The 25,236-nt window shown below is 43.0% G+C and overlaps 1 protein-coding gene across 1 annotated transcript in view; it reads right to left on the bottom strand.

The window, feature by feature from the left end:
- The window catches only part of TMPRSS9 (transmembrane serine protease 9), a 102,530-nt gene that overhangs the window by 21,823 nt on the left and 55,471 nt on the right, over window positions 1-25,236 (bottom strand). The window contains exons 9-14 of the mRNA XM_089675681.1: window positions 24,200-24,336; window positions 16,682-17,024; window positions 12,667-12,838; window positions 8,559-8,830; window positions 8,171-8,307; window positions 7,665-8,097 (exon numbers count right to left, since the gene is read on the bottom strand). Coding sequence (XP_089531807.1) covers window positions 7,665-8,097; window positions 8,171-8,307; window positions 8,559-8,830; window positions 12,667-12,838; window positions 16,682-17,024; window positions 24,200-24,336 — 1,494 coding nt within the window. The remainder of the gene's footprint in view (window positions 1-7,664; window positions 8,098-8,170; window positions 8,308-8,558; window positions 8,831-12,666; window positions 12,839-16,681; window positions 17,025-24,199; window positions 24,337-25,236) is intronic.

Genomic DNA, 25,236 nt, shown 5'->3' with positions numbered 1-25,236 from the left:
ATATTTTTTTAAATATATTTCAAATTTATTTTTCTTCCATGTGGGAACAGTAGGATGTTGGATGGAAAGGCGCAACAGTGCCACCAGCTAATAGAATTTGACCTTACATCAGGAACTGGATGAAATGTATATGGTGTATGGTCAGGTAATACACCTACCCTTTCTTTCTGCACTGTCCAACTCCTCTCATTTTCACATCATGGAGACAGTCACATGAACATGAATCTCCTTAAAGGATAAGTTCACCTTTTGACAAAAAATAATAAATGCACATTTGTTTGCAGGTATGTGTGCATTTTTTTTTTTTTTTTGCAGAAACCTGTAAAGTTCAGCAGATCGCTGGTGCCATGCAGGTCTTCTGCAGACCTGTCAATATATCTGCTTGTCCATACATCCTGTAAGGGCAAGCAGATACAGTCTGACAGGAAGAATCAATTAACTACCACGGAGCTCCACAGTGCTGTGGTAGTTCATTGAGAACTACAAGTTGACATCCGGAAAGGCTGTGGGCTGTAGTTCATTCATTCACAGAGTTCTGTGAATGAATGATGTAGCTGTGTGGGTGCAGCTCCGTATGGCTGCACTGTTTTTAAAAAGTAACAGCTTGTACAGGCTGTACTGCTGTCACAGGGAGGGGAGGGGGGATCGGGCAGCAACTGCAGCATTGAGAACATGTTACATGTTCCACCTTAAAAACGGGTGGAACATGTACCATGTTCCCAAAGGGGAACTTATCCTTCAAGTCCAGCACCTATATACCCACTTTGAACGAGAACAATGCTTACATTTCAGCTATGAGTCTATTGGATCTGCAAAAATGTTGTCATTACTTACGATACCAAAGCAATACACGTATCAAACTGACAGTGGTTCTTAGTGATTGCACTGAATATGGTGGGTGAAGCAGACCAGTATACAGTATCTCCCAGAAGTGAGTTCACCCCTCACATTTGTGTAAATATTTGATTCTATCTTTTCATGAGACAACACTGAAGAAATGACACTTTGCTACAATGTAAAGTAGTGAGTGTACAGCTTGTATAACAGTGTAAATTTGCTGTCCCCTCAAAATAACTCAACATACAGCCATTAATGTCTAAACTGCTGGCACCAAAAGTGAGTACACCCCTAAGTGAAAATGTCCAAATTGGGCCCAATTAGCCATTTTCCCTCCCCGGTGTCATGTGACTCATTAGTGTTACTAGGACTCAGGTGTGAATGGGGAGTAGGTGTGTTAAATTTGGTGTTATCGCTCTCACTCTCTCATACAGGTCACTGGAAATTTAGCATGGCACCTTATGGCAAAGAACTCTCTGAGGATCTGAAAAAAAGAATTTTTGCTCTACATAAAGATGGCCTAGGCCAGTGGTGGGCAACCTTTTTTTTCAACTGAGCCAAATCTCGCCAAAACCACGATTGAAATTTATTTTGAGAGCCACATTTTTAAAACTGAAAATACATCCCCCATATAGTAATACATCCCCCATATAGTAATTCATCCCCCATAGTAATTCATCCCCCATATAGTAATTCATCCCCCATAGTAATTCATCCCCCATATAGTAATTCATCCCCCATAGTAATTCATCCCCCATATAGTAATTCATCCCCCATAGTAATTCATCCCCCATATAGTAATTCATCCCCCATATAGTAATTCCTCCCCCATATAGTAATTCATCCCCCATAGTAATTCATCCCCCATATAGTAATTCATCCCCCATAGTAATTCGTCCCTCATATAGTAATTCATCCCCCATATAGTAATTCATCCCCCATAGTAATTCATCCCCCATATAGTAATTCATCCCCCATATAGTAATTCATTCCCCATATTGTGTCAATTCACTTACCTTTGCTCCGCGCGTTCCTCTCGCCGTGTTCCCGCGCCGTTCCGGTCTTCAGGGCGGACTGTGAGAGGAGAGGAGTTCGTCATGCTGCCCCGCCTACATCCTGACAGCCAATGTTTGCCACGCTCCGCGGGCCGGATTAAAAGGTCCGCCGGGCCGTAGTTTGCCCATTGCTGGGCTAGCTGCAGAGTCATGACTTTTGGGGCGGCAGCCCGAGAGGAGGGAGGGGAGCGGGCGCCCGGCACACAGAAGAGCCGCATTAGAGTGTGTAAAGAGCCGTATGTGGCTCGCGATCCGCTGCTTGCCGACCACTGGCCTAGGCTATAAGAAGCTTGCCAAGACCCTGAAACTGAGCTGCAGCACAGTGGCCAAGACCTTACAGCAGTTTAACAGGACAGGTTCCACTCAGAAAAGGCCTCGTCATGGTCGACCAAAGAAGTTGGGTGCACATGCTCAGCGTCTTATCCAGAGGTTGTCTTTGGGAAATAGACGTATGAGTACTGCCAGCATTGCTGCAGAGGTTGAAGGGGTGGGTGTCAGCCTGTCAGTGCTCAGACCATACGTCGCACACTGCATCAAATTGGTCTGCATGGCTTTCATCCCAGAAGGAAGCCTCTTCTAAAGATGATGCATAAGAAAGCCCGCAAGCAGTTTGCTGAAGACAAGCAGACTAAGGACATGGATTACTGGAACCATGTACTGTGGTCTGATGAGACCAAGATAAACTTATTATTATTATTATACAGTATTTATATAGCGCCAACAGTTTGCTCAGCGCTGTACATTACAATGGGTGACAGTACACGAGGCAGTACAGTAACAATACAATTTGATATACGAGGGGTTCGAGGTCCCTGCTCCTTGGAGCTTACAATCTAGGAGGGAGGGGATAGTGGTACAGGAGGAAATAGCTGTGGGGGATAGAGTGGTAGGAAGAGTGGGGGAGATCGGCAATTAGCTGAGGGTGGGGTAGGCTTCCCTGAAGAGATGAATTTTCAGGGAGCGCCTAAAGGTGAGGAGGGTAGGTGATAGTCTGATGGATTGGGGTAGGGAGTTCCAGAGGATGGAGGAAGCCCTGGAGAAGTCCTGAAGACGGGCATGGGAGGAGGAGACCAGGGAACTAGAGAGTAGGAGGTCTTGTGAGGAGCGGAGAGTACGTTTTGGGTGGTATTTGGATATCAGGTCGGTGATGTAGTTTGGGGCAGTGTTATGGACAGCTTTGTACGTCAAGGTGAGCATTTTGAATTTTATCCGTTGGGCAATCGGAAGCCAGTGGAGGGATTCGCAGAGGGGGGTGGCGGATACGGAGCGGTTAGTAAGGTGGATGAGTCTGGCAGCAGTGTTCAGGATAGACTGAAGTGGGGCTAGCCTGTGGTGAGGTAAGCCAGTGAGGAGGGAGTTGCAGTAGTCAAGTCGTGATATGATAAGGGAGTGAATGAGTTGCTTAGTAGTTTCCAGGGTTAGGAACAGACGTATTTTGGAGATGTTGCGGAGTGAAGTCTACATGAGTTTGTCAGTGATTGGACCTGGGGCTGGAAGGACAGATTGGAGTCTAGGATGACACCTATTACTCTGGCTTGCGGGGTGGGACTAATGGTGGCATTATTGGTCGTGATGGAGAAGTCGGGGGGGGGGGGGCGCAGACTGGGGGAAAAACTAGGAGCTCAGTTTTGGAAAGGTTTAATTTGAGGAAGTGGAATGACATCCAATCCAATATGTCGTCCAGTAGGCTAGTGATTCGGCCGGTTCAGATGGTGTCAAGCATGTGTGGCGGCAACCAGGTGAGGAGTACAAAGACAAGTGTGTCTTGCCTATAGTCAAGCATGCTGGTGGGAATGTCATGGTCTGGGGCTGCATGAGTGCTGCCGGCACTGGGGAGCTACAGTTCATTGGGGGAACCATGAATGCCAACATGTACTGTGACATACTGAAGCAGAGCATGACCCCCTCCCTTTGGAGACTGGGCCGCAGGGCAGTATTCCAACATCCACCAGCTCCGTGATGTTGTCATGGAGGAGTGGAAGAGGACTCCAGTGGCAACCTGTGTAGCTCTGGTGAACTCCATGCCCAAGAAGGTTAAGGCAGTGCTGGAAAATAATGGTGGCCATACAAAATATGGACACTTTGGGCCCAATTTGGACATTTTCACTTAGGGTGTACTCACTTTTATTGCCAGAGGTTAGCCATTAATGGCTGTGTGTTGAGTTATTTTGAGAGGACAGCAAATGTACATTGTTAATCAAGCTGTACACTCACTACTTTACATTGTAGCAAAGTGTCATTTCTTCAGTGTTGTTACATGAAAAGATAGAATAAAATATTTACAAAAATGTGAGGGGTGTACTCACTTCTGTGAGACACTGTATATGAGGTATGCTAAAGATACTTTAATGAAGCTTTATACACCCATTATTGCAACTGGTTGAATCTGTTCCCACCATTATTTTTCATCCCTCCCACCCTATGTATATCAGCTCCTTTAGACCTTGTTTACACTTGTGTTGCCCTATGAAGAGTGGTTTCACTGTTCAGAGGGCATTTGACAAGTGGTAAGGAGTTGTTATATTACCTCCTTACTGCCTGTTTCTACCCCTTGAAGCCCCACACCATAGCATGGTGCGCCCATTCAGTTCTGTCCACTGAATGACACTACAGGGATAATTTATGCTGCAGAATGATTCTAAGTATCCCAACCACGGCATATGTACACCCTCCCCACCTCCGCAGCTTAAGAGTGAGTAGCTAGCGGTGGTAAAAATGTGACTCAACCACACGTTCCCCCACCCCCCCACCCCCTTCTCCAAAACAAAAGCCTAAACTAGGCCTAACTGCCCCCTATGTGGCCCCATTCTCTGTCTCATCATCACCTCCACCATTAGCTCTTGCTTCTTTGCACACCTCAGTAATGTATAGGTATCAGCCAAATGATCAGACAAACAGAAATGTGTAACTTGAGGTTTACTGAATGAATGTGAGATAAATAATAACAGGTATGCACATGCACAGAGCAAATAACAACAGGCAATACAACTATTACAATCGTAGAAGCTTCCTAGGAACACTTTCCCAGTAAAAAATAGACAGCAAAGTCTATTTAAAGAGAATAAAGTTAAAGAATGAACTGAACAATGTGGGTAAAGGTCTCCACAACACCTCTATGAATAAAACACAATTTTTTTTAAAAAACATTTTGAAATAAAGGTGTACAAAAACATTTAGATCTTATTATATGGTCTTGTTCACAATTGCAGCCAGGCAGGCAGCAAAAATAGGAGGTTGGACCACAGTTTTTGCCACCCGAAAGCCTCATAACCTAGCACAGAGGCTGGATGGGGATATACATGTAGCACCCTCTAGGTAGATAGGATTTGTTTTTTAGTTAGAGGCCTGGGAGTGAGGAGTGAGGCTGGGAGGCTGTACTGGTCAGGGCTTCTGGGGCCCTCCAATCCTTCCAGAAACTTCTGGAACTTTCTGGAGGAGAGGAGGAGGCCTAGATTTAATGTTTAATGTGTTACTAAACCCACAACATTAAAATCAGTCTGTACTGTATATGCAGTAAAGTATGCTTGTTATACTCACTGTGGAACTTTAGGGGTTAATCCTCCACATTGTGTAAAAAGGTTGTTTGATCTTGTCTTCTCTGTTCCTCCCCTTCTTCTACTGTCCCCAGTCCATCTCGTGATAGAACAGAGCCTTGGGGGCAAGCTGCACATGCTCAGTTTGGTATTTATTGCTTTAGATTTTTTTTTTTCTTGAGAGAGTGCGTGTGGTCAGCACAGGGCCAATCAGCGCTGTCCAGCCAGAGGGTCAGGGGTTATGCAGCCTCATATGACAATCAGGGGGGAATGAAAACTCCTCCTACAAGCTTTAACTAGTGTTCTGCTGGACACTGATTAAAGTCACAAGACTAACTGTTGATGAGAAAAGGTATTTAGCAGTTTATATTAAAAAAATTAATTGCATTTCCATGTTGTGTGTACTATGGTGAATGTATGGTCCTGGGTTTAGTAACACTTTAAGGGAACTTGGCCAACCTCCAGGCAGGAGGCTGGGCATGGTGGCTAAGAGCAACCCTTACATGTGAGAAAGCCTGTGCAGTAGAGTAGTTGGAGTCGGGTAGAAGATGGACTGAAGGAAAATGCTGGAGTGGAGCCTGGGAAGGGGCCCCAGGGAGGAGAGCCTACCTACAGGCTGATTAGATTACTGGACAGGCGGATCTCCACTGTGCCAAGTCTCCTGGGGAGGACAGCCTGTCAGCTGGGAAGAAGCCAGCCCAGGGTAAGACCTGAACGCAGCTATCACCCACTGTAATGGAACCGTCGCAGCCTGTGCAGAGTATAATACCGCTTCCCCGCCCAAACACCGACACAGACACCACAGATTTGAAGTAAACCAGGAAATAGACTAGTTTATTTTAACACAGATACAAGATATATACATTCAAGGGGACAATCCCCCCTCCCTGCATAATGACACAGGGCGGGGCAATCTACCTTTAGTAACAAGAGACACACCAACAGACAGTCCCATCAGAGGGAGGCTGCTGGAGACACCCCCCACCAAGCCAATACACAAACACATACATTCCATAATAGTTTGCTCCCAAGCAAGACACACAATAGAACAATGGGATGCAACCACATGGCATTAAACAATCAACAACCCCCCACCCCAATATTAGGACAGATCACCCTGTACCCCTAACAGGCACAGGGTGATTTACACCTAATAGGGATATGGGGAGCTGAGACAGGGGTCTCCCCACCTCTCCAAAGTGAGCTGGGTTCCATGGGCCCCCTACCCAAAGTGACTCCCGTCACACCCACCAAGCCTATAGGACAGGATAGTGTGAGTACTTTTACACCCCGTGAGACAGATAAAGGGAGAGGGCAGTCAAATGCAAGACCCACCTAGGTCCTAGAACTACTTATTTGGCAGATTCTGGAATCCCTTGACCAGGGATATACTCAGTGTAGCCGGGTGAAGGAGGAAGGATTCATCTGGGGTCTGAGGAGGTACATCAAGGAGACTTCAGTGCTCCTTAAAAAGACAGTGCTATTTATTTCTGATCCACATTTTTGTACAGTGTAAAATTTGCTAAGACGTTTGTACTCAAGTTTTACAGTTCCTTGGGTATCCCATATACTCCTAGACCCCATTCAAATTGCTAACCCCTAATACAAACAACTAAAACAAGCTCGATGACTGTTTTATACTATGTGTGAAGATGTGGAAAATGCATGTTGTCTGGCCATGCAGAGCTTAGGGGGACCTATCAAATCCAGCAGCCCTTAAGGGGGCAAGCATTACATAGACATGCTGCGTTCACAATGCTTTGCTTCATGGTTGTGCCAAAATCATACCCCCTGTCATGTTCAGTGGGCAGTACCATCACATGCCAGCGCACAGGTGCACTTAATATACATTACTGCAGCAAACCAGTGTGGACTGTAGCTTAAATTTTATTTTACCCTTTAAGGTCAAATTTAGGAACCCCCCATTATATGTTTGTTATGTGTTCCCATTCACACACCATACCTAAATTGTTTACAAATATTTCTTACCTTTCCAGTTATTTCATTTCAAATTGCACCCTCTATGCACTCAGGCAAACTAACAGCTCTCTAGCAGGCATTACATTCCTGAAAGTGGGTAAGGTGTGTTTATTTATTTAATTCAAAATGAATAAACTGCTGCAACATATATTAATGTGTGATGTACTATCCATAGTGTCTGTGTTTTGCTCAACTGGGACTGCAGGAACCCAACCTAAATCATTTTTAGACTATTTAAATGTTTTATTCTTTACCTCACCTGGTCTTTGCGTGGGTCTGGGTGGCTCAGTGATCCTTGATGATGTAGTGCTAGTCCTTGCAGTAGTTGTCCTTTTGGTTGTATTTTTAGTTGTTGATTTTGGAGTGCTTCTTGTACTTTTTGTTTGAGACATTGTAGTCCTAGATACCGTTGTTGTCCTGCGACCAGGGGAAGTTGGTGGTTGGATAGTGGATGCCCTTGTGGTAGTCATGGGAGTTGTTGAAGGAACAGAGGACTTTGGAAGATTCATACCGCTATCGGTAGTCCTCAGTACAGGAGCCACTGTGTCCAGTATCCAGTCCTTGAGTTTGGTAACTCTGCTATAAACCCCTGGCTTTTTCGCCTGGGCACATCCAATACCCCAGCTTACAATGCCTGCCAAGAAGAAAACACCTGGGCTCTCTTCACATGCCAAGGGTCCCCCAGAATCGCCCTTTAAAAAATAAACGGAGTCAGTAGAGAAGGTAGAGTGCAGGCATTTTTCTTGATTTGCAATTTAGTCTTACCTGACAAGAATCCACTTTACCATCAAGGAAACCTGCACAAATCATCCGTTCAGTAATGGAAAAGTTATAGAGGACACTGCAAATTTTCTGGTCTATTATCCCCACGGAGGCTTTTTGCAAAACCTCTGGCTTGGACACTGTACAAAAGATAAGCGTTGTAAATCCTATTGTTGAAGAGAACAAAGATGCTTTCTCTGATCTTTAACATGAAATTTGACGTACAATAAAAAAAAAACATTTCTGGAAATCAAATAAAAAACAGATCAGATACACAACAGAAAAGCCCTAGCATCAAAAGAGGGCTTGGCATGTATATAAAAAGACACATTGCCCTTTTTTAGACCAAAACATTCCCCATATAATTTTCAAGTGTTTACAATATACATACCATTGCCTTCTTTGATGTTGCCCCATCCAGAGATCATGCATTTCCAACCAGCTGGAAACTTCTGTAGAGCTGATGGAAGGCAAACAGGCTGTACATACTTATTAAACGTCAAAGGGCTTGATAGCTCCACTACAGCCACATCAAAGTCCAAGGTCAGTGGATTAAAGTGAGGATGCTGGATCACCCTTTTGAAATTGATTTTCACAGCCATGCTGTCAGCTCCATTAAGTGCGGTGGAACCCATATGGGCAGTAACTTGGTCCAGTTTAGTTCTGAAGAAACCAGTGGTAGACAAAGGATTACTAATAGTGGTCTTTTCAAGTCATGTTTTCTGGTTCTCTAGTTTAAAAGTTAAGTTATATGTTAAGATCTTTTAAAACTTTAAAAGTTAAAAATAAGTTTATATATAGTGTTTTTGCATAGTTACATTGGTCCAGGTGGGTATGCCAGACCTGGCCAGCCTCTGTGGAAGCTAGAAATCACTCTAGTAGACACTACTACTACAGTGATCTCCACTGGCTTCCAGGTCCCAAGACCAGCAACTGAGCACAGGAGGTCACTGGCTAGGCATGGGTGCCAATTTGAGAACACTTTGCATTCACTGAGAAACCCCCTGCAACTCTCTGTATTCGTTTTGCAGAAGAGCAGCCGCTCAGCGCAGGACTTGGAAGCTAGTGGAGATCATTATAGTAGAAGTGCCTACTATAGTGATTTCCAGCTTCCACATGGATCAATCAGGTATGGTACATGCACACTTACACTGGACCAAGCTGGACTAATGTACCTATGCAAAAAAAGTAGCCAGCGGCCACTGGAGCTGTGCTGGCTGAGGCCAACACACTCATTTACATGCATCAGGCTGGGTGAGCCATGTCCTAAACTTCTCATATTTGCACTTCTGGATCAGTGATAGTCGACACCAGTTCCCCCACCAGTGGGGAAACACTACATGCCTCAAGCTTTGAGCGGCACTACAAGTCTTCTAAAGTATGCAAGCAACCATGCCTACATTTCAGCTTTAACACACTGAAGTTTCTACTTGAAAATCTGAAAACAAGGCATGCTAATTATTAACTAGAGAGGGATTGGCAAAGAACACTTTATTTTTAAACTATTGCTTTATATGTACATGGATGTATATTTACACAAAATATTTCTTAGTATTATATAGAGAGGATTCAATTGGATTTGGTTATCTGCTAGAGATGAAGTAATAGCCCAACACCATAATGTTCAATATATACAACTTAAAGCGGAGTTCCACTCACCCTGTCAAAAAATAAAAGTCAGCAGCTACAAAAACTGTAGCTGCTGACTTTTAAAAAACAGCCACTTACCTGTCCCTCGGTCCCACGGTATGTCTCCTGCAGCCCGTTTCACTGGCCGTCCTGTATTCCAGGAGGCCGGCATCTTCAGTGTGGGCACCTAGCTGTGACAGCTTGTGGCTTCACAGCCGGGTACCCACTGCACATGCGTGAGTAGCGCTGCGCTTCATGAATGGTCCTGTAGTCTTCCGGGACCTGTCATGTGTCCCAAAAGAATACAGGGAGGGAGGGAGGACACCTTCAGCTTCCGATTGCCTTGGCGATCAGACCGGAAGTGGGAGCGGGTACCTGTCAAATTCGGGTACCTGCTCCCCCCCGCCTCCCCAAAGGTGCAAACCCTTAGTGGGGAGCAGTCCTTAAAGCAGAACTTCCCCTTTTGGGTGGAGCTTCACTTTGATAGGGTGTGTGAATTAGATACAGGATTAGTACAGCCATGCTTGATAGGTTCACTAGACAGCTTATTGCAGTGCAGGAGAGCAAATACACTGTGTATGTTATTAGCATTTTATAAATTAATTAATTTACTCACTGAAAATCCTACAGGTGGTGTAGAGTTTCATTCTTAAAATGTGTTGTACACCTACACAAGAACTGCTAAGCACAGTGTGTGTATGTGCGTGTGTGTGTGTGTGGGCCAATGCCTGGGATTTAAAGTAGAACACAAATATCTCAATCAACATTACCTATTTGTAATCCTTATGCTGCTAGCCTGAATATTTAGATAAGAAAGTAGATTACAGTATATGTGGCCATACCCAGTAGGAGCCACTGTAGTGATGTCCAGGTCTTCCCTAAACTTCGCCGTAGTCAGACACACACACACTTTCGCTCATTGTCTCCAATGATCAGTCTAGGGGTTGTTGTTGTTGTAGTTTTATTAATGGAGAACTTGGGTAGGGATGGGGAATTTAGTAGAACATTCCAGGAATAGAACTAGTTACAGTTGAGGACAAAACTTCCTTAAATAACAACCTGGAGCAAAGTTCCAATGTCTGAAAGGCGTTAAAAATAACAGTGCTCTTCAGGACACCAGCTGATGTCCCCTTTTTCAGACCCATGCTGACTATAGAGCACCAGAGGGTTAGCAAAGCACGCAGAGTCCCCAAGATCACACAATGTCTATACTTACAAGGCCCAAGGACAGAATGGTAATCTCCTTCCAATCTTCCAAGCGATGCCCTCCAGTAATACCAGACAGAACTTTGACAGACAGCTCCCCTCAGTCAGCTTTCTGAAGAACCAAGATCACTCTCTCTCTTACATCAGGCTCTCAGGTCGCCCAACTGAGACCACATGGCAGCAGGTGCCTGGGGAGGCAGCATGCCTTCTCCCAGGCTGGTGCAATCCTCACCAGGAATGACCAAGAGCTCAGTATGCCCCAAGACTAAATACCCTCTCCCAGCATCCTTCAGGGCTGCACTCCCTGAGACTGGCTGGAGTGGCATTAATATTCTTACTGTGTTTTGCATGAGTTCCACCTATATATCCAGAACCTTCCTAGTTTACGTGGATACTGAGAAAGCAAGGGGCAGAACCAGCAGTACTTGAAGACATTGAGCAAGCACTACTAAAACAATTGCAGCCAAATTAGATCTTCCTAACAGTTTTCATGTTAAGCAGAGGAATCAACTATAACCTACTACTTATCCTAGCACCTATCTAGGAGGGTGCTATATGTATTTACTTGTTTAAAAAATGTTTTTACTTTTCATCAGTTGCTTCCTGCTTTCTGGCATAGGCGAAAATGATGTCATGCATCCCAGGGGTCTTCATGGGTATTTTTTTTCTTTCATCTGGAGGAGGGGAGGAGGGGTTTTCTCAGCTAAGCACACAGTGCTGCCTGCATGCCTGAACTATGGGCAGATGGATTGCAGGAAGTAAATGCTACATGAATCATCTGCCCTTACTCAAAATGGTTGTGGCTAAAAATGCTAGGGGTTTTTGTTAACGTGATTTCTCAGCAAAATAAAGCATGGAGACATAAATGGATGAGTGAATTTGATGCGAATATTAAAAATGAATTATATATGTTTTCAGTTTGTGGCACAGTTAAGTTCCGCTTTAAGAGTTGAAAGTGGACACTAATTATTAAGTTCCAAGCGGGGAAGATATACCACTTGTGTGTCATGCAACTCCAAAGAATTAAAAATAAAACTTAAAGTGGAGTTCCAGTTGAAAAAAAAAAATATAAGTTAGCAGCTACAAAAACTGTAGCTGCTGACCTTTAAAATACAGTAACCTAACCTGTCCCTTGATCCAGTGGTGTCCTCTCCACCGCTGATTTCACCGGCCATCTTCTCTCCCTGGCGCCGACATCTTTAGTGTGAGCACCCGGCTGTGACAGCTTGCAGCTTCACAGGTGCCCACTGAGCATGCCTGAGAAGCGCTGCACTTTGTGAATAGCCCCATAGTCTTCTGGGACCTGTCACGTGTCCTAGGAAACTACAGGGAGGAAGGGGGTGATGACAACTTCCGCTTCCGATTGCCTTGGCGATCACAGCGGAAGTGGGAGCCGGTACCTGTCAAATTCGGCTACCCGCTCCTCAAAGGTGCCAATCCTTAATGGGGAGTGGGGGCCAAAGCATTAACTTCCCCTTTTGGGTGGAGCTCCGCTTTAAGGAACAGGAAGTAAACACTAACTAATATGATACATATATGTATTAGTTTTTTTTATTATTGCAATGAGAATTACTGCCAGAAATTTATTTTCACATGATTAACAAACACTTTGTTACACTATTTAGATGCTCCAACATAAACTTGACTTTAATCAGGGTACATACTGGTTGAAGCAATGAGCAGCAGACACCAACCACCGATCTCCAATTATTGTTGCTCCACAAAAGTGATGTGGGCCTTCCTTCAGACTGGCCTGCCATGGGACTTCCCCTTTGACAGCATCAAATCCACCAACTATCTTGTTTGGTTTTGTTAGACCAGGACGACTTCCACATTCTGCAATGAAAAAAAAAGTTTTATATATATATATATATATATATATATATATATATATACACAGTATATATAAAATCTGTCAACCTCTATGGCTTCATTACATTCTGAATCACTAGCCTGGAACATGCAGCAAGGTACAATGCACCAGTGCCCAAGACTATGTCAATTATTGATGTTATGGTTTTGTTCACTCATCCGGAAAGTTTGTAGACAAATCTGGAAATTGATTAGTGGTGGTTTACTTTTCAGAGGCAGTTTAACAGCATACAGGGTGATATTCCAACTTCAGAATGCCTGCTCCTTTTTTACATTGGAAATTGTGGAATTTTACATTGAAATCAAGCCAGAACACGCTGCAACTACACGCCTTAGATGCAATTGTTTTGTGTGGCATATTCCTCTTGCACACCATACTGAAATCAACCATGTGATTAAAGAGCGTTGCAAGGACTCCTAACTGGTCACAGTATACAACATGGATGAATTATGTCGTCAGTTTGTTGCAAACTTCTTTATTCTTATATGGCCACAAAAAAGCAATGTTTCAGGACAACGCATGTGACCACACATACCTGAGAAAGTGTCCCTACATGGTCCCAAAATGTTGCTTTTTTGTGAGATTATACAAGAATATAGCGCTTTGCACTTTGAAACAAACTTGTCAGTGTGCTGGTGACATATTTCTTTTATGTTTGATGCAGTTGCGGCATGGTCTGAATGACTTGAATGGGGTGAGGTTGCCTATTAACCATGACATGATATATAAAATGCAACACCATGGAGAAACCCTGGTGATGTATACAAACACGACTGCTGTCCATGTTAACTTGTACACTTGTTAACTTGTACCCGCACAGCGATATCATTCATTCTCAGAGATTTGTGAATGAATGAGCTACAAACCCTGCCTGCCACTGTGGCAGAAAGACTTATAGTTCTCAATGGAACATGCACGTGGTGATCAGCATACTTATAGTCTATTGACACTTCCTCCAGCAATCCAAGTAAAAACCCATACCTCCTTATGGACAGAGAACCGGAGAAAAGGTCTGCAGGAGCCTGCAGGCTTTGCAGTCTCCTGTGAAAAAAAATAATTAATGCATATTTTTTTAAAATTATGTGTATTTATTTGTTTTTAAAGGTGGACTTAGCCTTTATACTATTCACATATTCTTAACAAGCACTAAAAGAGCTTTGAAAGTAGCCATCCCTGACCTCCAGGGCCACAAATAGGGGGATACCATCAGTCCTTCTGTAGGGCGCCCAGGCATACAGGGGGGCCCGGACAGCAGGGAAAATTGGTGTGGCAGGGCAGGGGGCAATTACAAAAGGATGCGCTGTGTCTACAGCAGCTGAAAGCCGGTTCTCTCCTACCAGTTTTTAGTTGCTACAGGGAGAGACACAGGGCATCCTTCTGTAATTGTTCCCCTCCAAACCGATCCCCCTCCCTGTCCTGCCCACATCTGATTCCCCCCCGTGTGCCTGGGGCCACCTCCTGTAGCATCACAGGGGGATGTGTCAGGATGGAGAGCGGTGGAAGTGGACGGTAAATATGTAATTTACTTTTCCTTTTCTGAATGGACAAAGTTAGTGATTGGTGCTGCTCGCTCACTCTGTTCATTCATAATTGAATCATACTAAACTGTGTTTACTATGCTTCAGTTTATGAATAAACAGAAGCGTCTGTCTCCTTTTCATTTATCTTCAGAAGCTGCAGAGAAAGGAATCCGAGAATCTGTGTCTTCACACAACTAGAGCTTTCTTTTGGTGGTATTTAATCACCACTGGGTTTTTATTTTTTGCTAAATTAACAAAAAAAGACCAAAAATTTTGAAAAAAACCCACATTTTTCTTTGTTTCTGTTATAAAAATTTACAAATAAATAATTGTTCTTCATAAATTTAGGCCAAGATGTATTCTGCTACATGTCTTTGGTGAAAATAACCCAAATTAGGATGTATTATTTAGTCTGTAGGAAAGTTATAGAGTTCACAAACTATGGTATAGATCTGAATATTGATCAATCCGGAAGTACTGACAGCCAATCTAATTTCTTGAGGTCCAAGAATGTCAGAATAGTACAGATATCCCCCAAATGACCCCTTTTTGCACAGTAGACAGTTGGACGTACTTCATAAGAGGAATGGCGAGTTTTTTGAAGTTGTATTTTTTTTGTCATAATTTTTCGGAAAATTAAAAAATTAAAAAAATTATTTTCACTATTTTTTTTTTTTTTGTACATACTGTCACCAGTGCAGTACAGCGTCATCATATAACTGGCATGGCGGTGAACAGGGACACTGACTGGTGACAGTATGAAAAATATATATATATATTTTTTTTATTTTTTTTTTATTTTTTTTAATTTTTTATTAAATGTTTTTGTATTTTTTTAAAGATTTCTTTTTCATATTTTACTATGAACAAAGTAGTAAAATGTTACCATAGTAACATTGTACTACTTTGGGTAAGTGATCATTTTTTTTTTTTTTTTTTACACAATTTGCTTATAGCAAAGAATTACTTTGCTATAAGCAAGCATTTACCTGAATGAAATCAATTCATTCAGGTTTTTTTTTTTTTTTTTTTGTGCTTAGCTGTGATTTGGCCACAGCTAATCACATGACATGTGCATGTGACCTGCTGTGACCTGCTGTGACCATTCACAGCTAGGCACTAGTATACAATGGATGGCATGCATTAAGCCATCCATTGTATACAACTGTCATGTGACCTGCTGTGTTTGGTCACAGCAGGTCACATGGTACCGGCAACGGGGGACGGTACTCAGATCTGTCATCGGCCGTGTCCAAGGTACACGGCCGGTGACAGATCGCGCCACTGCGGGAGCACGCCAAATGGCGTGCACCCGGAAAGCTGAAGCATTTTTGCAGCCGCCAAACGGCTATAGGCCGGGCGGCTAATGGTTAAAAATTGTAAAAAAAAAATATTTTAAACATTGTAAAAAATAATTTTTACAAGTTACAAGTTGTAAAAAAATCATTAAAAAGAAAAGTAAAAAATAATTTTAAAGAATTGCAAAAAATAATTAAAAAAAGAGCTAATTCACACAGGTTCTCTGGCCTATACAGTGTGAATAGCAGGGTGTTTGTGCGGCTGGAGCTGTCTGTAACTCTATGAGGATGCAGCTGCTGTATGAACACAGATGGCAGGTCCTAATTTGGTAACTGTGCAAACACACTGTGTTTGGGGCCATTTACCTGCATCCACACACCGGTCAAATTAAGACCTGCAGGTGTGTTTGTGTTGCATTAAGGCAAAAAAAAACTACCGATAGTGGCTTCCCCCAGCCCAACACTTCACCCCCCCAAAGGCTAAGTCCACCATTTATGCAAATTAAATACCATTTTTTGCACATGAGCCTCCAAAGCATTACAACTGTGATCAGTGAATTGTGGATGTAATGGAAAGGCTCCTGCAGGCTCTTCCACCAGCTCCTTGTCCGTACTGAGGTACGGATTTTCAGTTAGAGAGCTGGAGAACGTGTCAATGTGAATAATCACCACATTCATGTCCCATTGATAACTACAAGTCTGTCTGTCATGATGGCAGACATAACTTGCTAACATGTTACACACTAAATATGAGTGTAATATGTAACATACTATAAAAAGGTAGCCAATCATATGCAAGCATACATTCCTTTTTTTATTTTCCTTGCACATGATTTGGTATTATTTGTGAAATTATTTTCACTTAGTTGTACAAGTAACAATTCACTTTGCAAGGTGAACATGTTCTACTCCTTCAGTAAATCAACCCCAATTCTACATACAATCTGAAGTATTTAGCAGACAGCATTTTTTTAGGATTACAATGTACCTTGAGGTTTAGATGTGCTGAGCGGCTTCTGAGTTGGTTTTGCTGGCAGGGTGCTACTGCCTGGCTTAGATTTGGTGGTTGAATGCTTAGTCATGGGGCGAGCAGTGGTAGCTTTGGGATTGGTTGTCCTTTTTATACTGCTGGTGGTAGTAACAAAGCTTGTATGCGTTTCCACTGGTGTAGGTGCTGAGATTACTTCTTGAATCCAATTTCGAACTTTGCTCACCCTCACATAGACCCCAGGTCTTCTGGCTTCAGCGCAACCCACTCCCCAGCTCACAATGCCTGCCAAAAAGAATTTGCCAGATGGCTCCTCACAGACTAGAGGACCCCCTGAATCACCCTGCAATAAGAAAATACTGTAAATAATTGGTGCTTCCTTAGTAATACAACAATGTCAGATTTCTGTTTTGCCACTGGGAGATTCTACATTCAGTAGCAATCTCCGCCTCCTACCTGCATAGCCCCTCAGGTGGTCTCACTCTCCCAACCTCCTCCCCTCTACTGCACAATGCTATCTGCTGCTGGCACAGCCCAGCATGGTACATCCCAGGGACCTGTCCCCAGGTTCATTGGCCAGCTCTAGGGTGTTCGGTGCCACTGGCTAGCCTGTCCAGTCTAATCACAGCTCCACTGTTGTGCTCACAACATTGCCCTACCTTCTCACCACAAAACAGCCCTCCCCCCCCTCACACACTTCTTGCCCTGGCTACCATGCTCACAAATACCAGTTCTTCTGGGTCTGCACAATGTTGTACAAAGACACATAACCTGCCTTCCTCATCACACCTCTCCTACAAACTAATGCCACTCTTCTGCAGACCCCCAAGCCCACCACCTGCCCCCCTTTGTCTTGGTTCAGCTGCACAGTGTTCTAGCTCCTCTGTACACACACACACTTTCTCCCCCCCACACTGCTGCCACCTGCTGCACAAATGCATTGCCCCCACTGCCCCGGGTCCATGTTCCCATCTGACTCCTCTACACCTACTTAGTCCACCAGACATCTCAGTCTACCTGCCTCACTAACCCCCCTCCCCCTTTCCAGACAATATTTCCAAGCTACCCCACCTGCCTTTGACAGACATCTCTTCCAGTTTGTCACCTTTCTCTAACAAGCACCCCTCATGCCCCTGGCACCTTATTCCACCCCTGATATGGGCAGTGGCTTCAGAGAAAAGATTGGGGAGCTGCCAGAGAAAAGATTCTTGACAGAGGCTGCCAAAGGTGACTGCAGATGGAACAATGGAAGGACAGAGGGAGCCAGCACAAAAAACTTAATGCCACCCAACTTTTCTGCACTAAATAATTAGTTCATAGATGCACCACCTATAGCAACTATTAGTCTACAACAGACACAATTTTAGCTATCGCCATACCATGGTCTCAACAATTGCCACTCCTAAAGTCCCTCTTCCGCATTTCTTCATATCACTTTATATCACTTCTAGCGATGAGCAGCAAATTTTAGGGAACTTTTCACAGCAGAAGTGTTGACGTTCCACACAATTTTGACAAATCATACCTCTTAATTTCCAATTACGACTTGCGTACTGTCATACCCTTTACAATTATCTCCTGCACAAACTGCCCACTGCCATACCCTATGCACTTCTCTTCAGTACATACTGCCTACAGTATGCCCTTTGCACTAATCTCCTGTACATACTGCCCTGTTATACCCTCTGCACTCCTCTCCTGAACATATTTCCCACCATCAGATCCTCCACACTCTTGTCCTGCAAATACTGCCCAGCATTATACCCTCTGCACTCATCTCTTGCCCTCAGTCCTACACTCCATATTATAAGCTCTGTACTCATCTCTTGTCCTCAGTCGTACCTACCACATTGCTGTCTGGCACATACTGCCCGCTGTCATAGACTCCACACTGCTCTCAAGCACAACATTGCTCTCTTGCACATACTGGCTGCTGTCCTTCCCTCCACACTGTTCTTCTGCACATACTGTCCACTCTCATACTCTCTGCACATGTTCTATTGCACATATTGCCCACTGTTATACCCTCCATACCCTCCTGCGCATACTGTCTGCCACCATACCCTCCGTACTTTTGTCCTGGACATACTGCTCAAGTGATATCCTCACTCCTCTCCTGTGCATACAGCCCACTGTCAGACTCTCCACACTCTTCTCATGTGCATGCTTCCCACTGTCATATCCTTTCCAAATTTCATATGCACTAACTACCCCCATCATACTATCTATTGTCATATACCGTACAAATTGTCCGATGTCAAACAATCTACATTTCTCTCTTGCACTTACTGCCTGTTTTCATGCACTCTACACTCCTCTCCTGTACAAATTGCCCCTTTCATGCCCTCTGTACTCATCTCCTCCACTTATTACCTAGGGCCATAACCTTTGCAATCTTCTCCTAAATATACTAGCCACTGTCTTACCTCCTGCCTTCCTTTCCTACACATATGGCCTTCCGGCAAACTCTCCTCAGTTTTCTCCTTCACATATTATCTAACGTCATACCCTCAACACTCCTTTCCTACACATATTCTCCAGTGTCATACCCTCTGAACATTATTTGTAATATGCCCAAACTTGCCAGTTCTGAAACTGGCCCAATTTTGCTACTTCATTTTAAATGGAAAAAGATAAAATCTATTAGTAGGTCTTAACATTCATACATACAAATCTAAGCTTTGAAAAATACATACAGTTTTTTTTCTTTCAAATGCAACTACCAGAACATATATACTGTCTATTCCGTAACCCAAAGGTTGGGCAAGGATATATATGGTCAGATCTGTCCTTTATCATTGCAACGGCTATCTACCCAATCCCATTATAGCGTTTTATCTGTATTCAGTGCTCATTGACGTTGAAAGTATCTTTAGAAAGAGATCCCTATTGGATATCAATAGCAAGTCATCAATAAAAAGCCATTAGTAAAATGACCCAATACAACATTGAGCAATTATTTATTTTCAATAAGTAGAAAGGCCAGCATACAGTCATGGCCGAAATTGTTGGCACCCTTGATATTTCTCCAGGAAATCATGTATTTCTCACGAAACGTATTGCATTAACACATGTTTTGCTATACACATGTTTATTCCCTTTGTGTGTATTGGGACAAAACAAAAAAAGGGAGGAAAGAAAGCAAATTCGACATAATGTCACACAAACCTCCAAAAATGGGCTGGACAAAAGTATTGGCACCCTTTCACAACTGCGGATAAATAAGAATGTTACAAGCATGTGATGCTCCTGTAAACTCACCTGGGGCAAGTAACAGGTGTGGGCAATATAGAAATCACACCTGAAAGCAGATAAAAAGGAGAGACGTTCACTTAACCTTTGCATTGTGTGTCTGTCTGTGCCACACTAAGCATGGACAACAGAAAGAGGAGACGAGAACTGTCTGAGGACCTGAGAACCAAAATTGTGGCAAAATATCAACAATCTCAAGGTTACAAGTCCATCTCCAGAGAACTAGATTTGCCTTTGTCCACAGTGCGCAACATTATCAAGAAGTTTGCAACCCATGGCACTGTAGCTAATCTCCCTGGTCGTGGACGGATGAGGAAAATTGATGAAAGATTGCAACGCAGAATAGTCCGGATGGTGGATAAGCAGCCCCAAACATGTTCCAAAGACATTCAAGCTGTCCTGCAGGCTCAGGGAGCATCAGTGTCAGCGCGAACTATCCGTCGACATTTAAATGAAATGAAACGCTATGGCAGGAGACCCAGGAGGACCCCACTGCTGACACAGAGACATAAAAAAGCAAGACTACAGTTTGCCAAAATGTACTTGAGTAAGCCAAAAGCCTTCTGGGAAAACGTCTTGTGGACAGATGAGACCAAGATAGAGCTTTTCGGTAAAGCACATCATTCTACTGTTTACCGAAAACGGAATGAGGCCTACAAAGAACAAAACACAGTACCTACGGTAAAATATGGTGGAGGTTCAATGATGTTTTGGGGTTGTTTTGCTGCCTCTGGCACTGGGTGCCTTGACTGTGTGCAAGGCATCATGAAATCTGAGGATTACCAAAGGATTTTGGGTCGCACTGTAGGGCCCAGTGTCAGAAAGCTGGGTTTGCGTCCAAGATCCTGGGTCTTCCAGCAGGACAATGACCCCAAACATACGTCAAAAAGCACTCAGAAATGGATGGCAAAGAAGCGCTGGAGAGTTCTGAAGTGGCCAGCAATGAGCCCAGATCTAAATCCCATTGAACACCTGTGGAGAGATCTTAAAATTGCTGTTGGGAAAAGGTGTCCTTCCAATAAGAGAGACCTGGAGCTGTTTGCAAAGGAAGAGTGGTCCAAAATTCCGGGTGAGAGGTGTCAGAAGCTTATTGATGGTTATAGGAAGCGACTGATTTCAGTTATGTTTTCCAAAGGGTGTGCAACCAAATATTAAGTTAAGGGTGCCAATACTTTTGTCCAGCCCATTTTTGGGGTTTTGTGTGACATTATGTCATATTTGCTTTTCTGCCTCTGTTTTATATTTGTTCCAATACATACAAAGGGAATAAACATGTGTATAGCAAAACATGTGTTAATGCAATACCTTTTTTGTGTGAAATACTTGATTTTCAGGAAAAATATCAAGGGTGCCAACAATTTCGGCCATGACTGTATATTTAAGAAGTAAAGTATAAATTATTCTTAAATATTCAATTAAATAAATTAGCATGACTCATTTTCAGAAATAAATGTGCAAGTCTTTACTTGTATGTTCATTATTGCAATTCAAAGAACGTATTATGTTCAAAATTGCCATTTTCCATTCCCAATTATCTGAAAGGATATGATGACATGTCTTAGGTTTGGTTTTTTTGTTTCCAGTGTTCATGGCCCATTGCACATAGGGATCAGCGCTCCAGAGCAGCCCCAGCTTGTCTTACAGTTCCATTCACACCTAATCCTGGAGCCACTGGCTGGCTATACAAACAGCTTTTTGTACTTCTACCACAACTGTGATTCTCAAATATCCCCAGCTCTTTGTCTTCACTCTCATATCATTCTCATACCTTTTGCATTGATCGCACACACTAATCCAAAAAGACCCAAATAAAACCACATGGCAAATTTAAAATAATAATTTGTCTAGACCACTTTTTTATAAAAGATGTAATTTTTTTAAGTGCACCATGCGGCCAGACTTGGTGAGTGCAGGATAGGATTGTGGAGGGTATGATTTTGAAAAAAAGGTAATATTTTAGCACCTATATTATCTAATAGACCTAACATCAGGGCTTTTTTTCTCAGAGAATAGGTGCAGCAACTCAACCACGCCCCCCCAATGCTTGGCCAAGGGAGAACATGCTGCATCAAATGGCGGGTGTGACCAAACTGCATTAGTAGTGGGAGGTTCTTAAAGGGGCGTTGTTAAAAACCAGGAGTGCATTACTCACAGGGGAAGAATTCAGGAATGTACTACTTACAGAGTGCAGAATTCAGGAGTGTGCTACGTACAGAACTAAGGGTTCAGGAGTGCACTATGGGCATTGTGAAGTGTTCAGGAGTGCACTATGCACAGAGTGCAGAATTTAGGAGTGTGCTACGTACAGACCTGAGGGTTCAGCAGTACACTGTGTACAGAGTGTAAAGTTCAGGAGTCAATGACGTACAAATTGCAGGCTTCAGGAGTACGCTATGTACATTGTGAAGGGTTCAGGAGTGCGCTATGTACAGAGTGCAGAGTTTAGAAGCGCATAACGTACAGAGTACAGTGTTCTGGAGCATTCTATGTACAGAGTGCAGGGTTCCGGAGTGCACTACCTATAGAGTGCAAAACTCCTGCCTGGATTGCCATATAAGGTTTGCATTTGCCACATATATTGAAATATCTTTCTGAAATATCGCCACACCACCCCTTCAGCCTAGGTGCTAGGGCCATATTCCTACCTCCCTGCAGAGTCCTGGGAAGTTTAAGCCACTATATGCTGGCTGCAAACTTTGTCACTTTCTACAGGATCCTGTATCAAGGAAACCAGGACCTAGCAGCACAAGTGCATGATTAGTAAGTCATATCCCTTGTGTTGATTTTTTAGGCTTTAATAATGTTTAATTCACTGTCCATGTGTCTTGGATCTTTCCTCTCCTAAGCATTGGCTATATAATAGCTTCACTGCTCTCCTGCAGGTCACAGTTACCCTGTAGCACTTGTGTGAAGGTGTCAATGTGATAACAGACATTGAAGAATATTCACCCAATCCAGCAAATCATGGTTAGATCAGCGAACAAAGTTATGCCTGTAGGTAACTTCTCAAAAATATCCAAACCTCCCTGTCTGAACCAGTAGAAAAATTGCACATGGACAGTCGAAGGAACAGTAACATTGTAATTTCTAAATTTAAAGATGCCCATAAAGCTGTCAAAAATATTGCTGTTTTTAGTTTTTTATTTTAAAATATAAAAGCTGATCTCCATCCTTAAAGTGTTATTAAACCCAGGGCCCTGCATTCACTATATCTGGTCTCCCACAGTACACACAACATGAAAATGCAATTATTTTAGTAAATATAAACTGCTAAATACCTTTTATTATCAGCAGTATATAGCAGTCTTGTGACTTCTATCAGTGTCGAGAAGAGCACATGTTAAAGCTTGTAGGAGTTTTCATTCTGCTCTAGGAAAATGCAGGACCCCTAAACTTTTGTCTGGACAGTGCTGATTGGCCTTATGCTAATCACATGCACTCTCCCAAGAAAAAAAAAGCTTAGTAATACACGCCAAACCAGGGGTGGACTGACAACTCATGGGGCCCCCGGGCAATAGGGGATCATGGGGCCCCTGTGTCCTTGCCCAAACTCAAAAAAGCCTATGAAAAAGGTACCAGGGGCATCTCATGGGGCCCCCTACTGACCCCGGGCAGTGCCCGAGTTTCAGTCCGCCCCTGCACCAAACTGAGCATGTGCAGAGTGACTCCACATGATGTTTTATCAGGAGATAAGAGGGGGACACTGGAAGAAGGGGAGGATCAGAGAAGACAGGATCAAACAGCATTTTTACACAATGCGGAGAATTAACCCCTTAGGTTTCACAGTGAGTATAACAAGCATGATTTACTGCATTAATGTGGGTTTATAAATACTTTAATTTCAGCCATACATATTTGTGTAGGTTCCACTAATATACTGAAATAGATTTAGTTGATTTTACTGTATACGGTGAGCCTGTTTCATTTCCTGGCTGGAGGTTGTCTAACACTGACTAGCCCTTTCCTCCCCAACTGAATTGTCCTTGGCCCATCCCTTTCATTCCTTGGATCTTAGTTCTGTCAATCCTGGGTGCTCACCATCACATGTGGGCATTACATAGGGAAATTGTTTTTTTTTTTTTTTTTTAAATATGTGCGGCCCTCCCTTCAGCCATGATTGGCAACATCACTGAGTCTTAATACTGTGCGTAAGGAAAAAACTTTTTTTAAATTCATTAACATGTTGATAAAGAGGAACAGATGAATCAAGGAAGGCAGAACATAAGCAAAATAAACTTTAAATTCCAAATAATGCATTCAATTTACCTGACATGAATCGATCTTGCCTTCAAGGTAACCTGCACATACCATTCTGTCTGTTACCACATTGCTGTATAAACTGTTGCAGAGAGTTTGATCCATGAGGGCCACCGTAGCTTTCTGTAGAACTTCAGGTTTTACCACTGAAAGAAAATAAGATGCAGCCCAATTGAACTTTCAGTTGAAATCAGCTAAGGGCATTCCAAGTGCATCAAAACAAAATGTGTTTAAAATGTTACAGTTCATTTTCTGTAGAAATTAGCCACAGCCTGAAAGAAAAAGCTTATCACCGCCGGCATGCTGCAGAGAAGGGCCCTTACTGTATTGGAAACAGTGGTCTCTCTGTAGAGGTCTGGCACCCCCCACTTGCTGAGTCAGAGCTAGATATGGCCAGTAAGCAGGAACTATGAACTTTTCTGATTGCAGAGCTACAGGTCTGATTTAGCAGGGAGAGAGTCAGACTTCTACAGAGAGATCACTGCTTCCACACAGAATGCAAGGATCCTTCTCTGTAGTAAGCTAGCAGGGGACAGGACTTTATACTCAGGAAGAGGCTGTGGCTTTAGAAAGGAAATGGACTGTAATACAATGAACTCCTTTTGTTTTGATCCACCTACAATTCATTTAGTTAAATTAAATTGAAGGTTCAACTAGGCTTTATTGTTCTTAGCTCACAGTAAAAGTTAGTATGACTCCATTGCCTAATGTGACATATAAGCCATTTAAAGGATATGTGACATATTCAATTATAATATGAACTTTTAAAACGTAATAACTATATTATTCTGTGTATTACAGTGGGGAAAATATTTTATCCCCTGCAGATTTTGTACGTTTGCCCACTTACAAAGAAATTAAGGGTCTATAAGTTTTTATCATAGGTGTATTTTAAATGATAAAGACAGAATGTCAACCAAAAATCCAGAAAAAACACATGATTCAAATGTTATAAATTGAGTTGTAGTTCAGTGAGTAAAATAAGTATTTGATCCCTAAGCAGAACATGACTTAGTACTTGGTGGAGAAACCCTTGTTGGCAAACA

Source organism: Staurois parvus, unplaced genomic scaffold (genome assembly GCF_062004578.1).
Source record: "Staurois parvus isolate SC_StPar_1 unplaced genomic scaffold, SC_StPar_1.0 ptg000013l, whole genome shotgun sequence".
Lineage (NCBI taxonomy): Eukaryota > Metazoa > Chordata > Amphibia > Anura > Ranidae > Staurois > Staurois parvus.
Note: the sequence above shows the minus strand (reverse complement) of the source record. Positions and strands in the feature narration are given on the sequence as shown.